Genomic DNA, 25,824 nt, shown 5'->3' on the forward strand with positions numbered 1-25,824 from the left:
TTGATTAAGGGGTCTACGTAAAAAAATAAATTATTTTTTATACTCATCACCCTCGTAGTGTAATTTTTGAGAATAATTTTAATATAATAACAATAATTAATATAAGTATAAAGTAGCAGAGCGCAATGCTGACCACATTGCCTCCTACAGTGTTCTGTAGTGTACCGTTACGGTCTTGAATGAAGTGCTCTAACACACTTCAAGGCCCTGATCCAATATGGATTGTTGCGCCAACGATTATTATTATTATATTATAAAGTAGCTGGTCCCAAGTTCGGTTGGAAAAGGAGGAGGGACAGATGGCTTCAATCTGAATGGCTGTACGTAGATGAAGAAAGTGCAGGGACTTTGCAGTCTTGCAAATTACTCACTGAGGAAGCTATCACCATACCTAGCAGATAGGGATAAAATACAAATCCATTAGATGAGGAGAAAAAGATTCTAAGATCTAACATTCGGCACGGATAACCGGCGGGAGTCGCCTGACTAGGTGACTAGGTCGGGCTCTCGTAATGGACAGCACAGTATCGAAAGCGCTAATCGCGAAATAATGACGGGGGCAGGTACATCTTGCTGCCCTTTGTTGCACCAGAGATTCGTCGCGTTTCCCGCAATTTGCACACATGGCGAGTGACAGACCAATATCGCTTTATTACTCGTAGCGACACCCTCCCGTTAAAGTCTGTTCGAGAGGAATTCCAAAGAGCGTGTATAGAATTCTCGAAAATGGATCCTATGCATATGCCAGGTATTTCCAGGCTCTATGCAGCTTCGAGAACTCTATCTCAAATCAATGATGAGAATTCATCTCGGATGTGCTGATATGTCGCTACCGTAACTACCTACAATCGCTTGTGTATCGTGGTGCAGTTGCGGCTGCAGATTGCATGGTCAATAGATTCGCTTTCGCATTATTGATTGAGTGACCGAAGAGATCCACCATGGGAATCCAAAATGAAAATAAAAAAAAATACCCAAAATAAAAATAAAAAAATATCCTCCAAACTCCGCCGAAGCCGGTCCCAAGCCCGGTTGTGAAAGGAGAAGGGATGGATAGCTTCAGTCTGAATGGCTGTACGCCACCGCAGCGTCTCAGGGGATAGGTGAGGAAAATGCAGGAACTTTGCAGCCTTGCAGATCACTCACTAAGGAAGCTATCTCAACACCTGGCAGTTAGGGATAAAATGCACCACCAACAATGAGAGGAAGGAGAAATTTGAGGTCCGGTACGGATAACCGGCGGGAGTCGTCTGACTTGGTGACTGGGTCGGGCTCTCATAATGGACAGCACGGCGTCGAAACCGCTAGTCGTGAGGCGGTTCGACGTCTAGGCGCTACAGCTGTTTCGCCACAATCTGTGGCGACCACTTCAGCAGGTTCACGTAGGAAGCGGATGAAATGGACTGAAGAAATGAACCTCTTCATCATCCGCTCCTACTACGAAATAACGGCGGGGGCGGGTACAACATCTTACCGCCCCTTGTTGCACCAGGGATTCGTCGAGCGTTTCCCGCAATTCACGCACGTGACTGTGCAGCGAGTAGCAGACCAGTACCGCTTTATTACTCGCAGCGACACAATCCCGGCCACCATCAGGGAACGTGTTCGACTTGAAGTCATCGGGGAAACTGGTGACCGAGAGTCGATGGGGGCAGATGCGGCGGCATCAACAACACCACGCCGCACTGCAGGCAACAGGTTCAGTACTCGCCGATGCACTCTTCTCCACCGTCCAACTGAGGTTTCCGCTGAGGTTCAGGACGAATTCCAAAGAGCGTGTATAGAATTCTCGGATATGGATCCTTTGCATAGACCAGGTATTCCCAGGCTCTATGCATCTCCAGCAACTCCGGGAATTCTATCTCAAATCAATGATGAGATTGCATCTCGACTGTGTGCTGATATGTCGCTGCTGCAACTACAATCACTTGTGTATTGTGGTGCAGTTGCGGCTATCAGATTGCACGGTCAGAAGATTCGCTTTCGTGTTATTGGTTTGGGTGACAAAAGAGATCCACCATGGAAAATTCGTCCGGAACGTCAGCGGGACTCACTAAGGCAGGACATTGCTAGGCTGATTCAAATCAGCTCTGGCAGAGGATTTACCGGGACTGTGCCATCCTCAGTGAGACACCAGTAGTTGAAATTCTGGATACACTAAAGCAGAAATATTCTGTCAAATGCAGTTGGTTGAAATGCAACTTACGGGAGGAACCAGCGGAGTGTTTTTTCAAATCAGTCAACGAATCCCCCCGTCTCTGAGCATCCAAACAGTACACTTTTCGGTGACGGAAGCGAAACAATATTGGGGTAGACTTTGGGGGTTACCCGCCCACCATGCTGAGTGAATCATCGCCAAAGGCACCCACCATGCCCGTACGCCTGGCATGAATTTTGCGGATGTTACCGAAGCAGAAGTTCGACGACTCATAAACAGCTCGAAAAACTGGAGGGGCCTTGGTCTGGATCGCATATAAGTATAAGAAATTTATCAGTATACACAGTGCGTTGGTACATCGCATAAATCAGATCATTAGTCGGTCGGTGGAATTTCCAGCCTTCCTTACTGTGGGAATTACCTACCTTGTCCCTAAAAAGGACACGGTGTAGGACCCTGCGGACACAAGACCGATTATTTGCTTACCAACCCTCTACAAATTCATAACATCCATTGTTATTGGAAGGGTTAATGCGCACCTCAAGACCAACAACATTCTGTCCGAGGAGCAGAAAGGCTACCGAGTTAGATCAAGAGGTTGCAAAGAGCAACTCATTATCGGCTCCGTAGCTGTGGGACAAAAAACTAGAGGCCAAAGAAACCCCTTTAGTTGCTATATCGATTGTGGCAAGGCTTTCGATAGCGTCCCGCACACCTAGCTAATCGATTTCCTAAATCCGTATCGCATTGATCTGAAACTAATAAAATTTTTGGCGACAGTTATGGAAGGGGGGAACACCTCCTTATCAGTGCGTAAATCTGAGAGTGCTAATACCTCAGAACCCATCCGTATATGGAGGGGCATCTTCCAGGAGATTCGTTGAGTTCTCTTTGGTTTCGCATGGCACTGAACCCCCTTTCATGGCTATTAAACGATACTAGAAAGCATGGTTTTTCAATAAAGTATGGCCTACGTGCTAAGTGCGAACTGACACACTTAATGTACTTAGATGACTTCAAGCTGTATGCTGGTACTGATGACCATCTTAGAAGTCTGTTGCGAATAGTAGACATGTTCAGCTGTGATATTCGGATCGAATTTGGATTAGACAAGTGTCGAGTCCAAGCCATCTGCAAAGATCATCACGAGCCGCATACCGGACATAGCATTGGTGACCTCCGCTTCGAAGCTATGATCGAGACAGACTTCTACAAGTACCTAGGAACCCATGTTCGAGTTGGTGACCTGAAGGATGCTCTGCTGTCCGAATTCCTGCACAACATCATCGCCAAGTCGTCGACTCGCTGCGGGACAATTTTTAAAGCAAAGAGCAGGCGAGTCCCTTGCATGCGGCTGTCTGTAAGGCAGGTTGTGGACTGACTCCACTCCCCCCCCTTTTAATTCGACGTAAAAGGATGTAACTCACTATATGCGTGTGCGTTCACAGTTACCACCTTTCCACCAAATTTGGTGTCAATCGCTACAACCGTCTCCGAGAAAAATGTTTAAACCATATCCACTATAACGTGATCCCAACTGTTTCAAAATGAAAGCAGTCATCGATTTTTTGAAAATGACGTTCAAACGTCAATATACAATAGAAATTTTATTTTAAATAATTTCCTGTCTTCGAAACTCTTCTAGTTTATTTGCTATAATCAATATTTTTGTTACGGAAATTACGTTTTTCAATCACTTCAACTGCCGCTCGTATGGTTGGTTGATTGAAGTCGATGCGAAACGAAAAAGAATTTTCATAAAAATGTCGCCGATATCAACATGCTCAAGGAATTTCTCGAGTCCTCAAGAAAATATGTAAGTTATCTGCAATTTTAAGACTTTTGAGATAGAGACAGTGGCAGTTGAATAATGGTGTCTTATTTTTCTTCTTTGGTCATTTCAGAAGGCGCGTCTTAAAGAACTTCGAATACAGGCGTTAACACTTTGTGTTTATAATTTATTGATCACACATTTTATAACGCAACAGGAGGATCTTGTTTGGAGTTATGGGTTAGTTGGTGAGTAGATTTACGCTAACACCCTAGTGGAATAAGGAAAAATGCGGCGAGCAAAGCGTTGAAAACAAAGGACAATATATGAGACTGCGCATAGACGAGCAGTGATCATCCTTTGCTTGTTTTTGACCCTTGGCTCACCACTATCATCGTCATTTTGATCGCCTTCCACTATGTTTTCAGCCCTACGCCACTTCTGACTTAATTGATTATTACAGGAAGCACCTTTAGAGATCGGATCGGAATTCAAGCAACGTTTCCAATTATAACATCGAAATTTGGATTTACCTATGGCTTCATTAATTTAGTGCTCGGCGTATTGATGTCCTTCCCAGTTTTTATCACAGTAAGCCATTGTCCAAAAATTTGAAAGTGCTAATACATACACTCCTTTGAATATCTTAGACTCAGAAGTTGAGAAACTATATCCTCCCAGGACTTCTATGGAACATTTACTTTCTCACAACGCATTCAGTGAATATTATGGGGATTTGCTACGATATAATCACCCTCGCCCCTGGATTCTATACTTCATTCATGGTCACGACCGCTTCAATATTCCTAATAATATTTCACGCAATGCTGCTTCTCGACACTATCAGCTACTACGATTTGCTCAACATGAAAACTCCCCAAATGGAGGATGTAACACTCGAGGAGATCGAAGAGAGTTTCGAGTTTTCACAAAACCCTTGGCTGCTGATTGAAAATGAATACCTCATGCGAGGAATTAATATTTACAAGGACAACGCGTTTCTACCATCATCCCCTAAGGTTGATGATGAAAACATAGATTTCGACTCTCAAGCAAGTGGTGATTCTGATCGGAGTCCATTCTTTTAGCAATCGGTTCATTGATTTGCATGCGAGGATAATCGTCCAAGAATTCCATTATACGCGGAACACATATATTTTTATTGCTTTTTTACTCTTCAAGGAAATGTATTTTAAGGAAAGTTTTACAATTGTCAGATGATAATTATTCAAATCAACACACTTGAACATAATAAATTGAAATAAGAATTATTTTGTACTTACTTGCGTCAATGCAACGAGATTTTATGAAAATACTACGCACAAAACCTCTGGCTGGAAACTCCTTTGGAATGGGCCAAACACCACAACAGATTTGTTCACGAATTGAATAACAAAGTTCAGGAGCATCTGGAAGCATTTGAGATGTTCGCAATTGAGTAAAAACATGTCCTTAATTTTTATCTTTTACTTACCTGACGGGAAAACCAGCTTGGAATTATATTCATCAGCGATACTCTCCGCCTTTAAATCTTTCAAGTCAGCATGCTTCCTTACGATGGCCAAGAGATTGCTAACAGTGTTAGGGGTTAGTCGATTGATGCTGTGTGATCGTAAAGAAATTTATACTAAACATTTTGAATTTTGAAAATGCTGATTTGTTTGAAGGATTTTCAGATGTGAAGATGTGCAAAAGTTCGCAAAATCTTAAGGCGGAAGGCCCTCCAGAACTTTCAATTTTTGCATTTTTCTGCTTTAAAAATCCCTTTACAACCTAAAAAAATATATTTTCAATGTTTTAAGCTCAATAGTGTTTCCTGTTCACTCCTTGATGGAGTATAGGGCATCTACACAGTCAGATTGTGCATCACAGAATGCCATGTGCAAGTGATAAGCTCACAGTGGCAAGACAAACACAAGACGAACACAGAGATCCATGACGACTGGTATTTGAACCCAGAGCAGCGAAATTGGAAGACTGACGCTCCACCCCCTCAACCATCGCGCCATCGACCGTGCGTTTTACGGCCTATAATTTTTAATTTCTTACCCAAATAAGTTTTGTGCTGATCGGGACAGACCTAGAGCATGTCCGGACATGAGTTCTAATGACCTAACCATGGTCAAACTGAAACAGACGGGAGCGGAGAGCGTATATATCTCCTCGGTTTACATGGCTCACTATCGATAAATTCCACCATGGAGAACCACCAGGAGAACTACAATATTTGACGTCCACCATCGATGCAAACAATGTTGAGAGCCTGTGAAGCCAATACAAGACATACGCTTTAGGACAGTTTGGAAATCAACGAAAGTGGTGAATCCCTCTTTGATTTTATTACTAACATAACGCTTTTGGTGTGTAATAGGGGCAGTATAGCAACCTTTCATTCCCACAGCTCAGTGAACTGTGACGGTTAGGATGAGGTCCTTGATATCACCCCAATAACCGACAAACGAACTTTTAGGGTGGAACACTGGAGAGCATTTGACTAGAGATCCTTCTCAGATCATAGTTGCATACTTTTCAGTCTAGATCTCGCTGGAAATGTCTCTGACCCCTTCAGAGACCCCAGGAGAATCGACAAGAGAAAAGTTTGGTCAAATTGTCAAGAACAAACTCTTCGGAGTCGAAAGTCGGATCTGGAGGCAGCATTCAAAGCCCCAGGAAGCTGGACAGGGAGGTCTTCAACATTTGCTACAGGCAGAAATATTCGCAGCCATACAAGGATTGCCTGAAAAGGTATAAGTCGGTCATGAAGACTGCCAATAAGCGGTCCTAGTTGTCAGAACATTGAAAGCAGCGATGAATCTGTGAGATTCAGTAAAATTCTGACTGAGACTTTGCTTTCTTAAAAAATCGGAAGACTCCTGGCCGAAATCTGGGCTATAAACCGCTCCTCCACATATACATAAATCTTGCCTCAAAAAAAGCGTTGTGCCGAGGCATGTCGAGATTTACCGTAGTTGCATCTCTTTAGTGTATACTCTTGGAGACGTGCGCGCGGTTTTGATACCAAAAGCGGGCAGGCGCGAATCCGTGAAAGACTTTCAACCAATCAGCATTGCCTTTTTCGTGTTAAAGACCCTAGAGCACGTCCTGCATATCCACTTCAGGACGATTATGGAGAGAACGGCCTTCTACAAGTCTCAGCACGCCTACCTCAAAGGAAAATTTACAGAAACCGCTCGTTATGAGGTAATTATTACGGTTGAGCGGTCGTTACAATACAAGCAACATACTCTAGTTGCCTTTCTGTATAATGAGCGAGCATTGAACAACGTTAGAATCAACTCCATCGAGAAAGCTTAAACTAGGCAAATTCTTTGGATGGACACAGCTGTGGTTCGTCCCACCCTAGCGTATAGTGATAGGTGTTGAGCAATACAATAAAACGAAGCTTAATAGGTTTCAAGAGACCGCGTGTGAAAGTGCTACCGGGCTCTACAATTCTGCCCGGTGGATGCTTTCAATGTACTCCTACACCTCTTCTCTGCTCGGCATTCCCTACGGATTACGCCACAGGCAACACGAGCTTCACGATGAAGTTAGCTGAGACGTACGGCCTCCCAGGCTTCACCAGTGTATTCCAAGCGAAAGTGCTAGTAATACTGGAGGCCTGTCGACGGCTGGGATATAATCAGAGCATCAAGCATAACATAGACATTTTGACCGACAGCCAAGTGGCCATTAGGGCGCTGTACTCTATGGCAACGTCATCTAAGCTGGTTGGGCAGTGCGGGAACACGTTGTATCGTCTGTGCGGCACGCACAAAGTCACCTTTCTCTAAGTTCCCCGCCATAGGAATATATAGACGAATGAGCGGAGTAACGGATTGGCCAAGTCGGGTTCTGCTCTTAACAGTCCTTCAGTGGGCGCACTGTGTTCCACTGGCGATTGTCAAGGGTCAAATCTACTCGCAGTGCAGTCAGATGATGAAAGTTCATCGACTGTGCCAAGTCATGGAGACATCCATATGCGCACAATACCCGACGAGTACAAATTCATATAAGATTACGACGGTCTGTCCGAGGCCCTGACCTACAGGAGACCATGCCGCCCGAGTCGCCATACGCTAAAATTCGCATTACCAAAGCTGTGGAGAGAAGGCCTCGGGCAGTTCCTTTGCGATTGCCCAGATCTAACTGGGGCTAGGCTAGGGCACTAGGTGCAGAGTGGGAGAGCTGCTGTCCTTCGTGAATGCTACGGGCTGGCTCTGAAAATTTGAGCCGGCTGGATTCTGCTGCTGAAGATTTGACATGAAGATACTGATTTTATTATGACGAAGTTGAATGGAACTTCAGGAGCTCTTACACATTTCCAAAGAAGCTAATAAAAAAGCCACTAAACACTTAAAAACAAACTCACGTTCAAAATTCATTAAGCAATGGATCACGGCTAGATTAGTAAACGCGATAAGCTAGCGAAGCTCTCTAATAACAATCCAGAAGATGTTAATTAAAAACCAGTAATGTTAACAGGTCTCTTTAGGCTAAAAAAAACACAAGTATTATACCAACCTTATACATACATCTGTTAACCAGCCAGTCAAACTGTGAAGTATAACAGAATAGATTGCGTATGCCAAAAAATACAGCAGATCGAATATTTGGAATTATGAATGATACTGGTGAAAAGTTGAGAGATAGATAATGTTTTGATGTTTTGTGCTCTGCGAATTGGGGTTCAAGCATACACACAAAGGTCTCTCTGCTTGTCGTAAAAGGCGATTAAAGGAATAGAAATTTATGAGCTAGCAATCTGCAAATTTCAAAGCTTTATTATTACCGAAATATCAACAAAACCTAGGATAGGGGCTGATCTTACGGCCACGACCTTTGTCTATCAAAAACGGACTATGAAAGGTTTCTGGAATGTGCGCAGGCGCTTCAACAACGGTATCGACGGTCCCTAGAATGCTCGCTTTCTCCAGCTCGAGCGAGGATTCAAACAATATAAATTGGACATTCTGGGATTAAGCAGAGTAAAATAGTGGGACTCTGGAGAGTATTCCTCTCTCTTACCATACTGCTTTTGTAATCTGGGAAGCTCAGTGGTAGCAGACGCGAATCGGGGGATCGGATCGGGTTGTTTCTGACGACCACCGCAAAGCGAGGCTTGTTCACTTGGGAGCCAGTTTCCAGCAGACTTGTCGACAGATTGTATCGCAATTGTGTCGTGCTACGCACCAACGGAGACTTCCGATATAGTGGAGAAGGATGCTTCCTACAAACAATTACATGCAGTTCAAGGGAGTATTCCTAAAGGTGACATAGTGATTGTGATGGTGCTAAGGTGGACTATGACTTCCTCGGACATGTGATGGAGAAACACGGTCTTGGCGACCGTAACGAAAATGGGGGCAGGTTTGTGGATTTCCCCAGCTTTCAACATCTCATCATTGGTGGAATATTTTTCGAGCACATAGCTTGCCACAAGGTTATTTCGGTTTCAATTGACCAACATTACATCATGCAATGGAATCTACTCTTCAAAGATAGCCAACGAGTGGCTCGCCCCAAGAGTACTTGGCACAGAATAATAGAGGAGGAATTCGGTCATCTCGGGAACTTCTGAGAAGAGCCTTTCTTGTGAGGAAAATCAGATTTGTAAGAAATTGGTCTGCGCGGAAGTTTCGAACGGGTGAGAAGCTGGAGTGCACATGAGTAAGTGGAAAGAATGGACAATAATCGAAATTTTAACAGGTAACCTCAATTTCACATTTTAATCTGAAACTTTCGTGGTTGTTGCTGCTGCGGCGACCGCGACTGGCCGATGGATAGATGCGCGTTTCCCCTGTCCGGAGTATTATTTAGCTTGCGTTCTTCACACATGCGGAGACATCGATGGTAGTTCAACCATGAAATATTAATCTTGAGACTATGCAAGCGGTGGTTGCGGAAGAGTAAAATTATTTTGGAGCTTACCTGTGTGAGCCTTGATCGGCAATCGTGCAAGTTTAATGCGAAAGGAAGGATCGTGTCTTCTCAGCATCTTGATATTTGGATGCGCTCAGTGTTTTAAGTTGTGTTTAAGTTAGATCTGAACTAAAACTAATTGATCCTGGATTCCACCAACAGGCTATTTTCATTCTTAGCTTTACTTGTTTTTGTCGCAGCTCATACACTGCGATGAGAATCTGCCGTAAGTAGGAATTATATTCTATTGCTGATAGTTGATCAGTACCGGATTCCGCTTCCGGATTCCGTTGATTAAACAACCGTTTCTATCAGGAAAACAGCTGCATTCACAATATATCTAATCGCTGATTCCAGGGAATGTGTCCATTGCAAAAGGGAGAAGAGCTTCGGACTATATTTCACGGAATCTGATTGATATTTATTTTATTCTCTTATTTTATTATTTTATTTTCTTATTTTTTTGTTTTTATTTTTTCTCATTTTCATTGCCTTATTCTTATTTTTTCTGCACAGAATTTTTATCTTTTTCTCATGATGAATTATATATGGAAATAAATCCCAACTGATCCTTTTCCCTTACTCTTCCTTAACCCCGCAAGACTGCTAAACCAGGGACATCCTCCAGTATCATGGCCTATAGGTGACAAGTTTGCGTGGGAACCTCAAAGACCGCTCCTCACTATACATCTGAGGCAGGGGGAGACATTGACCGAGAATGTGATCTGTCGTGGATCTTCCTTTTCAATCGCGGCACTCGGGTCCGCGTGCGGCCGAGCTGTTTTTCAGGTTTTGTGTAAAACAAAACCTTATTAAAATTGATTCACTGTGTGTCTGTCTGTCACACGCACTTTTCTCCAAAACGACTGCAGTTTAAAAAGGAGTTCCCCATACATGTAAAGGGGGATGTAAAATTGTGAATTGCAAAGTGCACGAGTATCTGTATCTGTTGTAGGTTAAGCTCTTCACATTTGCTAATAACATTAAGCTCCAAGTGAAGTGTATAAGGGTGACTATTATCATTACAGTGCTTTCCATCACATGATTTATTTAAATTGCTTTCCAAAAAATAGAGGGAAATAGAATTTTTAAACATGTGACACGGAACTGTTATGCACTCATGGCTTCTAACATGTTCTTCTTTTTTTTTGAGCCATTGTCCCGTTCACAAGTGGGGTTGGCTCGTCGTGATCGGTTTCGCCATTTAGCTCTATCAAATGCCTGATCTGGATGTAATCGCGAGGTTTTTAAATCCCCATCTAGCGTATCAAGCTACCGTTGTTTCGACCGGTGTTTGAATCGTTTACCATCGACTTCGGTGTTCGGTGACCAATCTTGGCAAGTAAATTCTAGTTAGCGCGAATTACTTGACCATACCAGCGAAGACGCCTCTCTCGCAGTTTTTCCACAATTGTTTATTTTCCTATATCGATCGCGGATATCCTCATTTCGGATGTGATCAAAATGTCTCATGCCACTAGTGTAACGCAACATTTTCGTCTCCATTATCGCAAGAGGCCGTCCAGGTCTTTTATAGTCGGCCAACACTCAGAACTATAGACAGTGACAGGAAATTTGAGACGTTCGTTGATACGTCGATCACAAAGAACACCACCTCATCCAGATTGCGCTAATGCATGAAACAATTTCATTACGCAATCCTCCATTGGCGGATAGCATTGACCCGAGATATTTAAATTGCTTAGTTCTGGGCAGGTCACAGACGCTAACAGAACTGAGCGATTTAAATATTTCGAGTCAATGCTATCAGCCAATGGAGAACTGCGTTATGCTCCTCACATAGGGAAACACAAAACACTTTATACCTGAAGCGTCAGGCTTCCGGTTCCCCGACCTGTTTTTTTATTTTTTTCATTTCAAGGTTTAGCTCGCGTGTTTATTTAGATAGGTGCACGCGAATCTCCGTGTTTGTGTATTTTTGTATTTTTCAGGCTCCGATGCGGACCCATGTATCAAAAAAGACACGTGAATTTTGTGGAATGACACGTGAAGGATCAAAGTGCTCAAAGGACCCCCCCCCCCCCCTTAATTCCAAAGCCTGGCCTGGCGTGTCGACGGAGCACTTTAATGGAGCTTCAATATTTCACGGTCAATTTTGTCATCTTTTTAGGGTTTTAGGTTAGCTCTCCCCTCTTGGTCGTCTCCGGCCACTAAGGAAGGTCTTTTGATCATCAACAATCTAATTTGATCATCAAAACATGGCGATGATGCAGAAGACAGCAAATTTATTCATTTTGTTTTTTTTTTTCAATTTCAGCCAGAATTCCCTTGGAATTTTACAATCTTCCAGTTGTTTCGATTCAGATGATTTGATTGATAAAATAAAGTTTGCTTTTAAGTTTTCGTTGTCTGCTTTTGATTTCCATAAGTCTTGAAACTTTTCTGGTTTTGGTTCCGGCACATTTCAGCATACATAATCGTATGTCTCGCACAGCGTTAATCGCTGCCAAAATCGTTTATAAGTTTTTGTTCAAAACAATATCGTATTAAAATTGGTTTACGGTCTGTCTGTCTGTCACACATACTTTTCTCAGAAACGGTCACACCTATTGCTAGAAAGAATATTGGAACCGTGAATTGCTGCACGTTGAACTTAGGCTCAGGCCTTGGAAGTGTGTTAGAACACTTCATTCAAAATCGGAATGTTACACTACAGGATTACATTACCCTGTAGGAGGCAATGTGGTCAGCATTGCACTCGTCCGAGTTTGTTACCCTGATTTGACTCAAGTACTCATTCACAGCTGAGTCGACGGGTATCCGACGTCAAAGTCGCGATACAAATCCCACTGTCACCAGTGACATTTGAACCTCGACCTTCTATACGAAAGCCTAGCACTCTAACCGCTGAGCTATCTGGACATAGAAAGCGATATATGATGGCGTAAAATGGCACGTGCTGGATTGAGGTAAAATTTCTGAAGAATTTAAAATTCAAAGCGGAGTCCGACAAGGTTGCATTCTGTCGTCGATACTATTTCTTTTTATTATGGGTGGTGTTCGTAATGCTGGATTGTTCGGAAGACGTGGAGAACTTCAATGGACCATGACATCTTTCATGAAACACCTCGATCACGCTGATGATGTCTGCTCTCTCACCGAGTCATGGATCTTGGCCAAACGGCTCTGGATTTGAAAGCAGAGTTGGATTGAAGAAAAACACCAACAAAACCGAGTTACTCGGCCCGAGTGGTCATCGAACCCTTTATTTACGCATTAACGGGTAGAACATTGAGGGTATCAACCTATTGTCTATCTTGGTAGCGTTGCTTCTGCTGTTCTGTCTAAAATTTGAAAATGCCGATACCTTAACACCAAGATTAAGTTGAAGGTATTCCGCGCGATTGTTCTCTTCGTGCTGTCAAATGGGACCACATGGAAAGTGATCCCCATTGCTACTCAAAATTTCTAAGCCCTCGCTAATACCTATCCTCGTCGCGTCATCGGTGTAATCTGGCTTGAAAAAATCTCGAAGCATGACCTTAGTCGGCGTAACCGGTAGATATGTTGATTAAAATGCGGAAGTGGCGGTGGATAGGCCACACTTTAAGAAGGGACGATGGATGTGTTGCCACCATGCAATGGAACCCACTTTTCTAGAGTCGCCGAGCAGTGGGTCGGCTTAGAATCGTGTAGGCCTCTTGGGAAAACCTGGAGAAATCGCTTCCGGAGACATAACCCCCAAGTCTCAATCAGGGCTAGAAGAATCTGAAATTTGGATGCATCAACTGTCCAAGTCGTCTTTGTTCAGGGGTTCTGTTATCGTAATGCATAAATGCGCTTTTATTATTGATTTTCTAGTTTCATCGCAATTTCATACATGGTGGACTTCATCCCCTTCAATCGAAAGCTTATAACCTCGTGACGTATGTATATTTCTTAAATACGATTCACAAAATTTCTGGCACGTGGACCCATGACATCAAGTTCATGCACAAGTGACTTTTATTACAGCATTCATTTATTTATGTGATTGCTTTGATAACAAAAACATTATTACAGTGATGAACATGAGAAAAAAGCAAAGACATCAGATGAATGATGGTATCGCTCTTTATACCATTTCGCTTTAACGCCGCGGTTGTATTATCTATGCGCGCCAAATTATTTCAAATTCAATTTTATGCCTTACCAGTTTTTTTTTCCAGAGTATGACCATCGGTTGAGGATGATCGAACAGTGAGAAAGAAGATCTCTTTGACTTTGATTTATGAAACGAACTTTTTTTTAAAGGGTCCACACCCAACCATCCGAAATATTCCTGAAAATTTGTCCTATTTTGACTGACTATTCTACTCAGTTCATTTCCGGGGCTAATACCCATGACAAGCAGGAAAGCATCGAAAATGTTATCTTCGGAGAGATATGTGAGGGATGGGGCGTAAGCTTTCGACCACGTCTGATACTGTTAGATTGAGCGAAGGAGAACACGGTAAGCCAGGATAAAAGGAAGCGAACTATCGACATGTGTAGGGGTACTAATGGTGACAATCATTCTGTCCAAAGCCGTAACGATGGAGTGAGAAGAGCTTCTGAACTTTCCAATCGCCCAAAATGATGGTTTCCACACACGGTCCTCAAGAGTGAGCAGAAGTAAAGTCATGTGTGTAGGCAAATTCCTCACAATTGGAGTGGCCGACCAATCTCTGGAGGAGTAGATTGATTCTACTGGAACCCAGAACTTGGGCTACTTCTCAGGAGACGACATTCGAATCCGAAATATTCCTCAAAATTTGTCCGATTCTAGAGTGGACTAACGGACGAAGTACATGAATTAGAGAAACGACAATGTGAGTAATTTCGCGTGAAAATGTAAGGAAACCCTGTCCTATCTATTGGGATAAGTACAAAAATTAATTCAGAAACAATTTGTCTGTAAAATTGAAATGATAATGACGCCTGCCTCGTACTTTGACTCAATGATCCGATGATGAAACCAGTCGACTCCGACTAACATTCATGATTATAATTTCACATGGTTCATCATACTAATACCGCAAATGATAACGCACAACGCTCTATAAATAAAGTGGCATTTCACGTGATTCCTAAACTATCAAAAGTTAGATTAGCATGCGGCTCAGTGAGGGCTTGTTTCAATGGGCAAGAACCATGCACTGAATTGATTTCCACTGAGCCATGAAACTGCTACTTATATCAATCGTTGATAAGTGCTGATTGTGATACTGTACGAACACTTGCTAGTTTCACTTCAAGTTGTAATTTTCAACGCAGTACTGTTTTGTTGAAAACAACTTCAAGTACATTATGAAATGCGACGAAAAATACTTCGAATGCCTTCTACGCGTGGGGGACAATATTTGCAGATTTGCTATCTACTGTTTTTTAGTTAGCTGCAAAAGAAAGACATATTTTTGTTTCATTTTGAGACGTATGATTTGAAACAAAATAACACTAGTCACTGACAAGGCCATATTTTCTAATTTTGCTGTTTAAGTTGAATGAAATGAAATTCAACTGCGAAAAATCAAACGTAATCATCTTATCTTAGTAACTTAAGGTTACATCTTACGTGTGCAAATAAAAAAGGAAAGATAATTGTTCTCTATATTTGTAGATACGTTTATCTTATACAGTTTTTGATACTGTCGGCAAGATATCAACACCCAGGGGGGCTACTTTCACACACGATCTATCATTTAACTTTTTCAAACAATGTCAATTTGATGTCGGAGTACGACAAGAACGTTTAACTCCTTTGTTTGAATAAATAATTGATTACATTCATTAATGTGTTTACTCTGTTTAGATCATGATATTTTTACTGATGAGCCGAATGTAGCCGATAAGAGCAATTATGATAATCTGCCAGTTAATTCGAAGCGTGTGAGGTATTATTAACATTAGATTTGAAATTTAAGCTACGAGTCTTCTTTTTAAAATACATCTTATGAAATTATCCAATAAATTGCGTATTCTTTTTCTTCAGCCTTTGTCTCGTTCACAAGTGGGGTCGGCTCGTCGTGATCGGTTTCGCCATTTAGCTCTATCGAATGCCCGATCTAGGTGCAATCTTGCGGCTTTTATATCCCCATCTAATGTATCAAGCCACCGTTGTTTCGGCCGACCTTTTTGGTCGTTTACCATCGGCTTCGATGTTCAGACCAATCTTGGCAAGTGAATTCTCGTTAGCATGAATTGCGTGACCATATCATCGAAGACGCCTCTCTCTCAACCCCATAACGATCGCATATATCCTCATTTCTAATGTGATCAAACTGTGTCACGCCACTAGTCCAACATAACATCTTCGTCTCCATTACCGCAAGACGCCGTTCATTGTCTTTTATATTCGGCCAACACTCAGAACCATAAAGAGCGACAGGACAGACGACATTGCGGTAAATTTTAAACTTGAGACGTTCGTTGATACGATCATTCCATTTTTGGACAAGTGGCTCGAGATCCTTTTTGCTAGGAAAACATCATCTGCATAAATCAGTGTATAGGACGCTGGACGTTGGATATCCCGTGTGACGGTGTTCGTAACAAGAATAAAGAGGAGTGGTGAAAGGGCGCTTTCTTGATGAACATCAACAGAGACATGAAGCGGTTTTGATACACCCGCCATACTTCGAACTTTACTTTTCGGATCGTGGTAGAGCAATTGAACCCAGCGCACGAGTTCTTCTGGCACTAAGTGTTATCGTAAAGCATACCAGATGAGTTCGGTCAAACGCTTTCTCTAGATCCAGAAAGGCAATGTAAAGAGGGCGATGTTTCTCACGGTGTTTCTCCATGAATAACCGCGCAGCGTGTATTGCGTCAGTAGTTCTGCAGTTTTTGACAAATCCGGCTTGATTCACGGTTATTTCAACGATTTCGCGAATACGATTGTCAAGAATGCGTTCAAAAATCTTCAGGATATGGGACAGTAACCTGATCAGACGGTAATTTGAACATTCTGCTAGACTACCTTTCTTTTTTCCATATTGGAGCAGTAGTACTTCCTTGCCAGTCAGATGGTGTTCTTCCTTCCTGAATAACCCGATTAAAGAATTCACTGAGCCACAGTGTTGGGTCCCAGCTCTTCGCTTTCCAGAGCTTAGATGTGATGTCGTCAGGTCCTGTGACTTTCCCCAATTTCATTCGTTTTATTGCCTCCTCGACTTCTGTTGCGCTCACAGATGGAACTACTCCAAATGTCGATGATTGTGGAAGTGGGCGATGAGTTCGTTTCGGCTTTTAGCAAGTCGATACAGAACTCTCTCGCCATCCCGAGTGTCTGATTATCGTAAAAATGTTTGTTATGGTCCGCTCGGGTGACACCGACTGCTTTCTTTGCTTCCCGGTTGGCATTCTTATAAATTTTCCAATTGGCCGGTGTTTTATCGTCGAGAAATTTGTGGTAGAGGCGCTTCTTTTCACGGACCTTCATTTCAATATGATCTCGTGGTTCTGGTTATTTACTTTTAGTTGAAGTATTTAAAAAATACGAACTTGCATTGTTTTCATTTCGATGTTGTAGCACGATCTGTAAATAACTGTTTCCTACGCGACGTTCGACAGAAACATAACCAAACCGTCCATTGTCGACGCTTCGTTGCTTTCGGCCGGACCGTTGCGGCGGGTACAAGATAACGACCAATGCCGCTGCCGGGATTGGATGAATGTCGGCCGGACAGCTCCTGCGATCAGTTGAGTCCCGACTCGGGCTGGCGTGAATGCGAGCAGCAGTCGCGGGTGATTCAATTCGCCGAGGCGGAGGCTTGAACTTGAGATCCTTGGGCTACTGCTCATCTTTGCCACGGCTACTCCTGTCCCTGTTGCGTGGCTCTGCCAGCTGTTTTCTTCCCGTCAGATGTCCTGTGAGTTCTCAGTCCCGCAATTCGACAGTTAATTAACTTGACCGGCTGAGCAACGAGGAAGGGACAACGCAAATATCCGCCGGTGGCACTTTAAGAGCTCGGGCCGTAGGCGCAGCTTTTCCTCGCTCCAATTGGGCGAGTTCCTCGGGGTCACCACTTTGGAAAAAATGTACTTTACTCACTTCAATTGAACTCCGGCCACAACGCTGTCTCCGCTGCACAACAACTAATTCTTCTATTTTGCTTCGTTTGCAATTTGTCGATAACTTTCACAGCAACTTGTTTACCTTTGTACACAGCTCTTATTACTGCTCCATACGATCCATAGTGTTGCCGCAAATCTACACTAATCGGTGAGCCTGGCACTGGGAGGGTTTTAGCTTTGCTTGAAGATTAGGAACTGAATATGCTTTCCGAATACTTCGAAAACATCAAATTCACCAAGAAAGGTAATGAGCGAAAAGCGAAGCCAATTGAAAACAAGGCGAGTAAAATATTTTTCTTTTTTAGTTAAAATCCGTTACTCGCGACTGCGTGTACAATGTATGACGGTTAGAGCAGAAGAGACCGGTTAGTTTTCCATGCGGTCCCTCTATCTCCAACCAACAGAACCCTTTCACCGCTGGCTTTCCCCTCTCGTGGCGAGGTCTAAAAGGCCAGGGAGAGCGCCAGCGGCGTCATCTATCCGCTCGCATTAACAACATTTGTTGTTTGTTTGTTAGCCCTGCTGCGCCACAATTCCAAAGCCAAGTATTTCGGTTGATGGACCGCTTACCAGGCTTGGTGACCCCGAGGGTTGCAGAGGCCGCTTTGTGGATCGTATTTTTCATTTGGTTCCACGACTCTTCCACATTCGTAATGGTCGGTAATCGTGTGAGTGAGATCATTTCTTCTTTCTTCCCACCAAATCGCCACCATTTAATGCGCGGCGGGCCAGTGCGTTCCTCACGCTGTTTTAACGGTGGCTTAATTCGCAGAAGGACAATTAATGGCCAATTTTGAGGTGGTATGGTCTCATAGGGAATGGCTTTACAATCAGTGACGGTGGTAAAATGTCGGCGAATGTCGGAGAATATAGTCGATTTACGTTTTACTGTTCCCACTATAAAATGTAGGAAGATGAGACAATCGTTTGATGAACCATGTATTCATAACTACAAGGTCATGGGTGTCCGCAAAATCGATTATACGCTCGCCACCTTCATTGCGCGCTCCGAACCCCTTTCCCCCTTGGCACCTGTTACCATCTGCCTTTTCACCCACATGACCATTAAGGTCGCCGGCAATGATTTTATAGTCGTCAGCAGACACGTGACAAGTCTTTTCATCGAGAAGTTGCCAGAAGGCATCTTTCTCGGCATCAGGTCGACCTGTCTTTGGTGCGTACGCGATGAAGAAGTGAATAGTGCGATCAGCTGATATAATGGTGAGCTTCATCAGCCGATCATCAAATTGTTCGACTTCTTTAATGGCATCACGGAAACCCTCTGAGATGGCAATGCCAACACCATATTGAGTGTGTGGGCTACCAAAATAGAGAAGTTTATAGCCATTTTTACCGCGTTCACGTTCAATGTCGCAGCTTTTGGCACCAGATCATCGGGTTTCTTGCAGAGCGCAGATATCAATGCGCCTTTTCCGAAGGGTTCTTGCGAGTTCCTTGGTCTTTCCAGCTAGGGTACCAACATTTAGCGTGCAGACACGTATTTGTTTTGTTCAATAAATTGTGTAAATAGATATAATATTCTAAACTCAATATTACCTTGTATGCCACGATGTAGATCCTGTTCCCGTGCAAACACACAAACCTGAACACTTTGTCTTGTTCACTTGATCGGAGTCATTCAGCACGATTTGTAGATGAGAAACTCTTGCGGACAGGGTTTCTCCAATGAAAACCTAATTCAATGCAAAAACAGATCCTTGGAAATAAATTCATCATTTTGTAACAAACATACTTCATTGAGCGCCAGATATGGAAGCACCCTTTTCATCTTCGCACCATACTTCCGAGAGAGTTCCGCACTTAAAGCTTCCGGCACGGTAAGTTGCTGCTCCATACGTGAAGAAACGTTATGATTATGCAAATCCACTGATTCTGGCATATGCCCGTTGTTACCTAAAAGTGTTGTCCTTATACGAGTTCGGTGCATCCAACGAAATTCTCCCTGCATTGGGTTTAACAGTGAATTATTATGAAAAATGGATGTTAATGAGCATGTGTTGTACTTTCAAAATCCTTTTCACCGCATCATCTGGATCCTCAGAGTATTTCCTCGGCAACATTAAATGACCTTCCGATCTAGTCGGATCCGAGTTGAAGCCAATCACTGGGATCTTATGTTGAGTTCGACAAAACAAGGGACACGTTCGACCAGCAGTCAATAGAAATGTTCCATCCCCGCCCACTGGCACAAGGATATCTGCCCATTTGATAGTATCCTTGTCTAATGATGTTCTAAATTCATTTCTTGTTTTCATTATAATCGTTGTAACAGATGAATCGATGTGAAAAGCGTATGTAAGTTAAAAGTGCGCCTAGGTAGCAAGTTCTTAACAAAGTCATGATTATAAATGTCTACCTGTTTGCTACACGAACTTCAACTCCTGCATTCTGAAAACTCTTTGCGATTTTCTTTTCAAATTTCTTGTGTAAGTTATGGTAATGCATCATGATCTCAAAGTCTGAACCGCGATCTCGAATGTGCCGTTCAAGTTGTTCTTTCGACAGATTGGGATGCCGTTGCTGTTCATATTCATATCGGGATAATTTTGTAACAATTAGGACCTTCTGGATGCGTTTGCTTTCAGTTGGTTCTCCTCCTTGCGCTCCAAACTGTCGAAAGAATTTATCGCCTAATAAATAAAAATCAAATTTCCATGAAAAATGTCTACAGCTAAAAATATATTTTAAATTTATGAATTCTGAGAAAACAAATCTATTAAAGTGCAATCTAACAAATAATTTCTAATCTAGCAAAAACGAGCGACAACAAATATAAGCTTTCATTGATTGCAAAAACAAAAGTGATCTATAATTCAAGATAAGACTTGGACAGGTTTCCGTTGAAGTAATTTTATGAAATGGTTATTGTTTTATTGAAAACTATTTTGCACATACAAATCAAAAGAAATTTTAGCTGCCGAAGTAAGTGGCTGGAACCATGTGACACAGAACAGTCGAGGAGGAACGTATAGAGGGGTTCCATTGCCCGCAATAGAGTTGTAGCCCTTTCGAAATGCGAGGCTTATCTACCAACGCCATTTCAGCCTTCTCCTCGACACGTCCATGGGCATCTGGGCCCCATGTCGGCGAAGCGCTTTTCCGTTGCCCCAAACCAGAATACCCCAATGACCCAACCTAGATATGAATTGATGAACGCTTGGAGCTTCCAAGTAACAATGGTGGTCACTTTCCACTTTCCATGTCCCACTGTCATATAGAAGCACAGACAACATTGATGTGGAGAAGCCTCAACTTGACGTTGGCGTTGAGATAGTTGCATTTCCAAATATTGGACCAAAAAGGAAAGACGACTTTAGCCCTATTAATACATCGAATGATATCAAGTTCGGTACTCCTGTCGGCAGAAACAATATTACCTAGACAAACAGAGTTTTCGTTACTCTCAATGTTCCACCCATTAATGCGAACAGAACAGTACGACGGCCTGCCAAACTGAGAACCTTGATCTTACTGGTTTTTATCTTCAATCAGACTCTACTTGGCTTTTTCTCAGAATGCATAGTCATTTGTCCAAAGTTCATGACTCGAGAAGAGAGGCAGAAGTTATCATCTGCTTAGTTGCAATTTTTAAGCAAAGATGACGTCGTCCATTGAACGCCCTCCGTCTTCCGACCATGGCAGTATAAAGACGTCACCAATGGCAAAGAGAAAAAATATCGACAACCAGAAGCAACCCTGGCACACCCCTATATTGTGCCGTCACATGTCGCTACAATTATCAGTTCTTCCGGAATGCTTTTTCTGCATAGAATATTTCAGATACACTCTCTGCTCATGTTGCCGCAAGCCTTCTCAAAATCGAAGAGAAGCAAGTAGAGCAGGGATATAAACTCCGCACACTACTCCACAATGTTTCAAAAGGTGTTAATGTGGTCCGGATCTACTGCTAAAACTAGTCTGCTCTTTCGAGGTATTCATTGATATATTCCAGGATTAGTAAAGCTATTATTTATTTAACGGCAGGAAGCAAGCAAATTCTCCTCCAATTATCGCCGTCAAGGGATCTTCGACGAATCAATGGAAGTGACAACTTTAACAATGAGCAATCCGTTTGAGTACATTCAAAGGTTTTTTCGTTTCTGTTCGGAGGAACAGTCTGTACACAAAAAGTGGAAATTCAACGAATGTTATACGATCAAAAAAGGTAGTAAAGAAGCCTGCCATCAGCCTCCCTATCAGGGCCATTGAGACGCTTATGACAACCTGCAAGTTTTTTCCCAATGGTAGGATTTCTTTTGTCACAAACTGACTCTAATTTAGTAATTAACCGAACCCGGTCGCTTCCGTGAGTAAACCTGACCATACCGTAATGCTACAGTATATGACACGGTAGACTTCTTAATCTCCATGTTCGTGGCAAACGCAAAACAAAAACAACAACAAACAACAACAAACAAATGCAATATGTATTGATAAACCCTCCCCCAAAAAGGGAGAATCAAGTTCCAAATTGGCCTGCTGCGAGGACGACCACCAGCAAGAAGATTCACGATCAGAAAGTAGGGGCCAACAAGAGTACGTTAGAAATTAGCATAATAAATAGTATCTACGACGTTTGCAGGAAAGCCTAGAATCGGAAAAGGCTATCAAGAAGGCTTTAGATAGACCTCAACGGAATAATCAAAGAAGAGGGGAGGTTCCAATAGATCCAAACTTTAATCTAAGGAAGAAGCTTCGAGTAGGTCAGGGGCCAATGTTGGAGCTAGGGAGTCCTGGCATTAGCTATGCTGGTCAAGGGTATCTAACTGGCTATTCTACCCAGTTCATTTCCGGAGTTAACACTCGCTCATGAGCAGGAAATCATTGAAGACTTCATTGTCGGGTAGATCTATGAGGAATGTAATTCTAAGTTCGTGTTGAACCGCAAATGGTTTCAACGCCTGATACCGGTAAAATGCGCGTAGGAGGCCACGGCAAAATGGCTCAAGTTTGTAGTCCCAAAATTTCCGGGCTGAAAGGAAACAGAGCTGTCGACATGTGTTAACGATAATATTCAAAGGCATACATGTTCCACCTTCCCAAGAGAGATGGCACTCGAACCACAACGGACTGGTGAGGTACTGTGAGAGAAAGGCGCAGTAGCTTCTTCTCAGTTGCGATGCCAGGGGGGAAGCAGCGTCTATAACCGAAAAGGTGAATACCTTCTTGAATTCATCTTTAGTATTCGTTAGAAATATACAATGTAGAAAAAATGCCTGTGCTCATGACTACTAGCACCAGGTAAGAGGTTCCAGCCATTGCTCTAGGGAAGACGACGATATGGAACTGAAGACAATATTGGAAGACCTCAACAGAGTCTTTATTGATATGTATAAGACCAGATATCCTATTAACACATCCACTTCATCTTTAGCCTTTGTTCCGTTCAGAACGTGCCTGCTGACGATTACATAATCATTGTCGGCGACTTTAATGGTCATGTGGGTGAAAAGGCAGATGGTAACAGGTGCCATGGGGGAAAGGGGTTCGGAGCGCGCAATGAAGGTGGCGAGCGTATAATCGATTTTGCGGACACCCATGACCTTGTAGTTATGAATACATGGTTCATCAAACGATTGTCTCACCTTCCCACATTTTATAGTGGGAACAATAAAACGTAAATCGACTATATTCTCATAAGACGCCAACATTTTACCACTGTCACTGATTGCAAAGTCGTTCCCTATGAGACCATCGCACCTCAACATCGGCCGTTGATTGCCGTCCTGTGAATTAAGCCACCTTTAAAACAGCGTGAGGAACGCACTGGCCCGCCGCGCATTAAATGGTGGCGGTTTGGTGAGGAGAAAGAAGAAACGGTCTCACTCATACGATTGCCAACCATTACGAATGTGGAAGAATCATGGAACCAAATGAAAGACACGATCCACAAAGCGGCCTCTGCAACCCTCGAGGTCACCAAGCCGGGTAAGCGGTACATCAACCGAGATACTTGGCTTTGGAATGATGATGTTGAAATGAAGGTCCGTGAAAAGAAACGCCTCTACCACAAATTCCTCGACGATAAAACGCCTGCTAATTGGCAAATTTATAAGAATGCCAACCGGGAAGCAAAAAAAGCGGTCGCTGTCACCCGAGCGAACCATTTCAAAAATCTTTACGATAAACTGGACACTCGGGATGGCGAGAGAGATCTGTATCGACTTGCTAAAAGCCGTGATGAACGCACACAGGATATCGAACACTTCTGTTGTGTTAATGACAAGAACGGTACTTTGCTTACCAACCGTCGAGCCGCAACGGATAGATGGCGAGAATACTTCGAGCAGATTTCAACTGAAGAATTTGCTCATCCTCCACTTCCACAATCATTGCCGACATTTGGAGCAGTTCCACCAGTCAGCGCAACTGAAGTCGAGGAGGCAATAAAACAAATGAAATCGGAGAAAGCAACAGGACCTGACGACATCGCATCTGAGCTCTGGAAAGCGAAGAGCTGGGACCCAACACTGTGGCTCAGTGAATTCTTTAACCGGGTTATTCAGGAAGGAAGAACACCATCTGACTGGCAAGAAAGTACCACTGTTCCAATATGGAAAAAGAAAGGTAGCCCAGCAGAATGTTCAAATTACCGTCCGATCCGGTTACTTTCCCATACCATGAAGATTTTTGAACGCATTCTTGACAACCGTATTCGCGAAATCGTTGAAATAACCGTGAATCAAGCCGGATTTGTCAAGAACTGCGGAACTACTGACGCAATACACGCTGCGCGGTTACTCATGGAGAAACACCGTGAGAAGCATCGCCCTCTTTACATTGCATTTCTGGATCTAGAGAAAGCGTTTGACCGTGTACCACACGAACTCATCTGGTATGCTTTACGATAACACTTCGTGCCAGAAGAACTCGTGCGCTGGGTTCAATTGCTCTACCACGATCCGAAAAGTAAAGTTCGAAGTATGGCGGGTGTATCAAAACCGCTTCGTGTCTCTGTTGGAGTTCATCAAGGAAGTGCCCTCTCACCACTCCTCTTTGTCCTTGTTATGGACACCGTCACACGGGATATCCAACGTCCAGCGCCCTACACACTGCTTTATGCAGATGATGTTTTCCTAGCATCTGATAGCAAAAATCATCTCGAGCAACTTGTTCAAAAATGGAATGATCGCCTCATGCAACACGGTCTCAGATTGAATTCAAACAAAACTGAATTTTTGACGACCGATCCCCATGAAACAGACACAATCACTGTCAGCGGCAGTGATCTGCCCAGAACTGAGCGATTTAAATACCTCGGGTCAACGCTATCAGCCAATGGAGAGCTGTGTTATGAAATTGCTTCACGCATTAACGCAACCTGGATGAAGTGGCGTTCCACAACTGGTGTCCTTTGTGATCGACGTATCAACGAACGTCTCAAATCTAAAATTTACCGCAATGTCGTCCGTCCAGTCGCTCTCTATGGTTCTGAGTGTTGGCCGACCATAAAAGACAATGAACGGCGTCTCGCGGTAATGGAGACGAAGATGCTACGTTGGACTAGTGGCGTCACACGTTTAGATCACATCCGAAATGAGGATATCCGCGATCGTTATGGGGTTGCACCGATCGTGGAAAAGTTGCGAGAGAGGTGTCTTCGATGGTATGGTCACGCAATTCGTGCAAACGAGAATTCACTTGCCAAGATTGGTCTGAACATCGAAGTCGATGGTAAACGACCAAAAGGCAGACCTAAGCAACGGTGGCTTGATACGCTGGATGGGGATTTGAAAGCCTCGAGATTGCACCCAGATCAGGCATTCGATAGAGCCAAATGGCGAAGCCGATCACGACGAGCCGACCCCGCTTGTGAACGGGACAAAGACTGAAGAAAAAGAAGAAGAAGTTTACAAACAATTCCCTTTTATATGTAATGATCCCTAAGTAATTATTT

General features: G+C 43.2%; 2 protein-coding genes across 3 annotated transcripts in view; one reads left to right on the plus strand and one right to left on the minus strand.

Moving 5' to 3' along the window:
- Nucleotides 1-25,824, minus strand: part of LOC119647142 (NAD kinase 2, mitochondrial) — a 65,854-nt gene that overhangs the window by 28,102 nt on the left and 11,928 nt on the right. Inside the window, exons 2-7 of one of the 2 annotated variants that reach the window (XM_038047936.1) lie at nucleotides 20,284-20,557; nucleotides 19,931-20,159; nucleotides 19,660-19,869; nucleotides 19,464-19,600; nucleotides 5,404-5,531; nucleotides 5,213-5,338 (exon numbers count right to left, since the gene is read on the minus strand). In XM_038047936.1, coding sequence (XP_037903864.1) covers nucleotides 5,213-5,338; nucleotides 5,404-5,531; nucleotides 19,464-19,600; nucleotides 19,660-19,869; nucleotides 19,931-20,159; nucleotides 20,284-20,557 — 1,104 coding nt within the window. Of the gene's footprint in view, nucleotides 1-5,212; nucleotides 5,339-5,403; nucleotides 5,532-19,463; nucleotides 19,601-19,659; nucleotides 19,870-19,930; nucleotides 20,172-20,283; nucleotides 20,558-25,824 lie in introns of both variants that reach the window. The other variant, XM_038047935.1, reaches the window with a different exon arrangement.
- Nucleotides 3,717-5,076, plus strand: LOC119647143. The gene is made up of 4 exons (XM_038047937.1): nucleotides 3,717-3,974; nucleotides 4,063-4,177; nucleotides 4,393-4,520; nucleotides 4,580-5,076. Exons 1-4 carry the CDS (start codon nucleotides 3,939-3,941, stop codon nucleotides 5,015-5,017), a joined length of 717 nt encoding a protein of 238 aa, XP_037903865.1. The 5' UTR covers nucleotides 3,717-3,938; the 3' UTR covers nucleotides 5,018-5,076.

Source organism: Hermetia illucens, chromosome 1 (genome assembly GCF_905115235.1).
Source record: "Hermetia illucens chromosome 1, iHerIll2.2.curated.20191125, whole genome shotgun sequence".
NCBI lineage: Eukaryota > Metazoa > Arthropoda > Insecta > Diptera > Stratiomyidae > Hermetia > Hermetia illucens.

Bases quoted from the DNA above. Each gene is read 5' to 3' on its own strand.
- LOC119647143 (XM_038047937.1), top strand. From the start codon at position 3,939: ATGCTCAAGGAATTTCTCGAGTCCTCAAGAAAATAT. The intron at 3,975-4,062 runs GTAAGTTATCTG...TGGTCATTTCAG, and splicing joins TCGAGTCCTCAAGAAAATAT to AAGGCGCGTCTTAAAGAACT. The intron at 4,178-4,392 runs GTGAGTAGATTT...TGATTATTACAG, and splicing joins TTGGAGTTATGGGTTAGTTG to GAAGCACCTTTAGAGATCGG.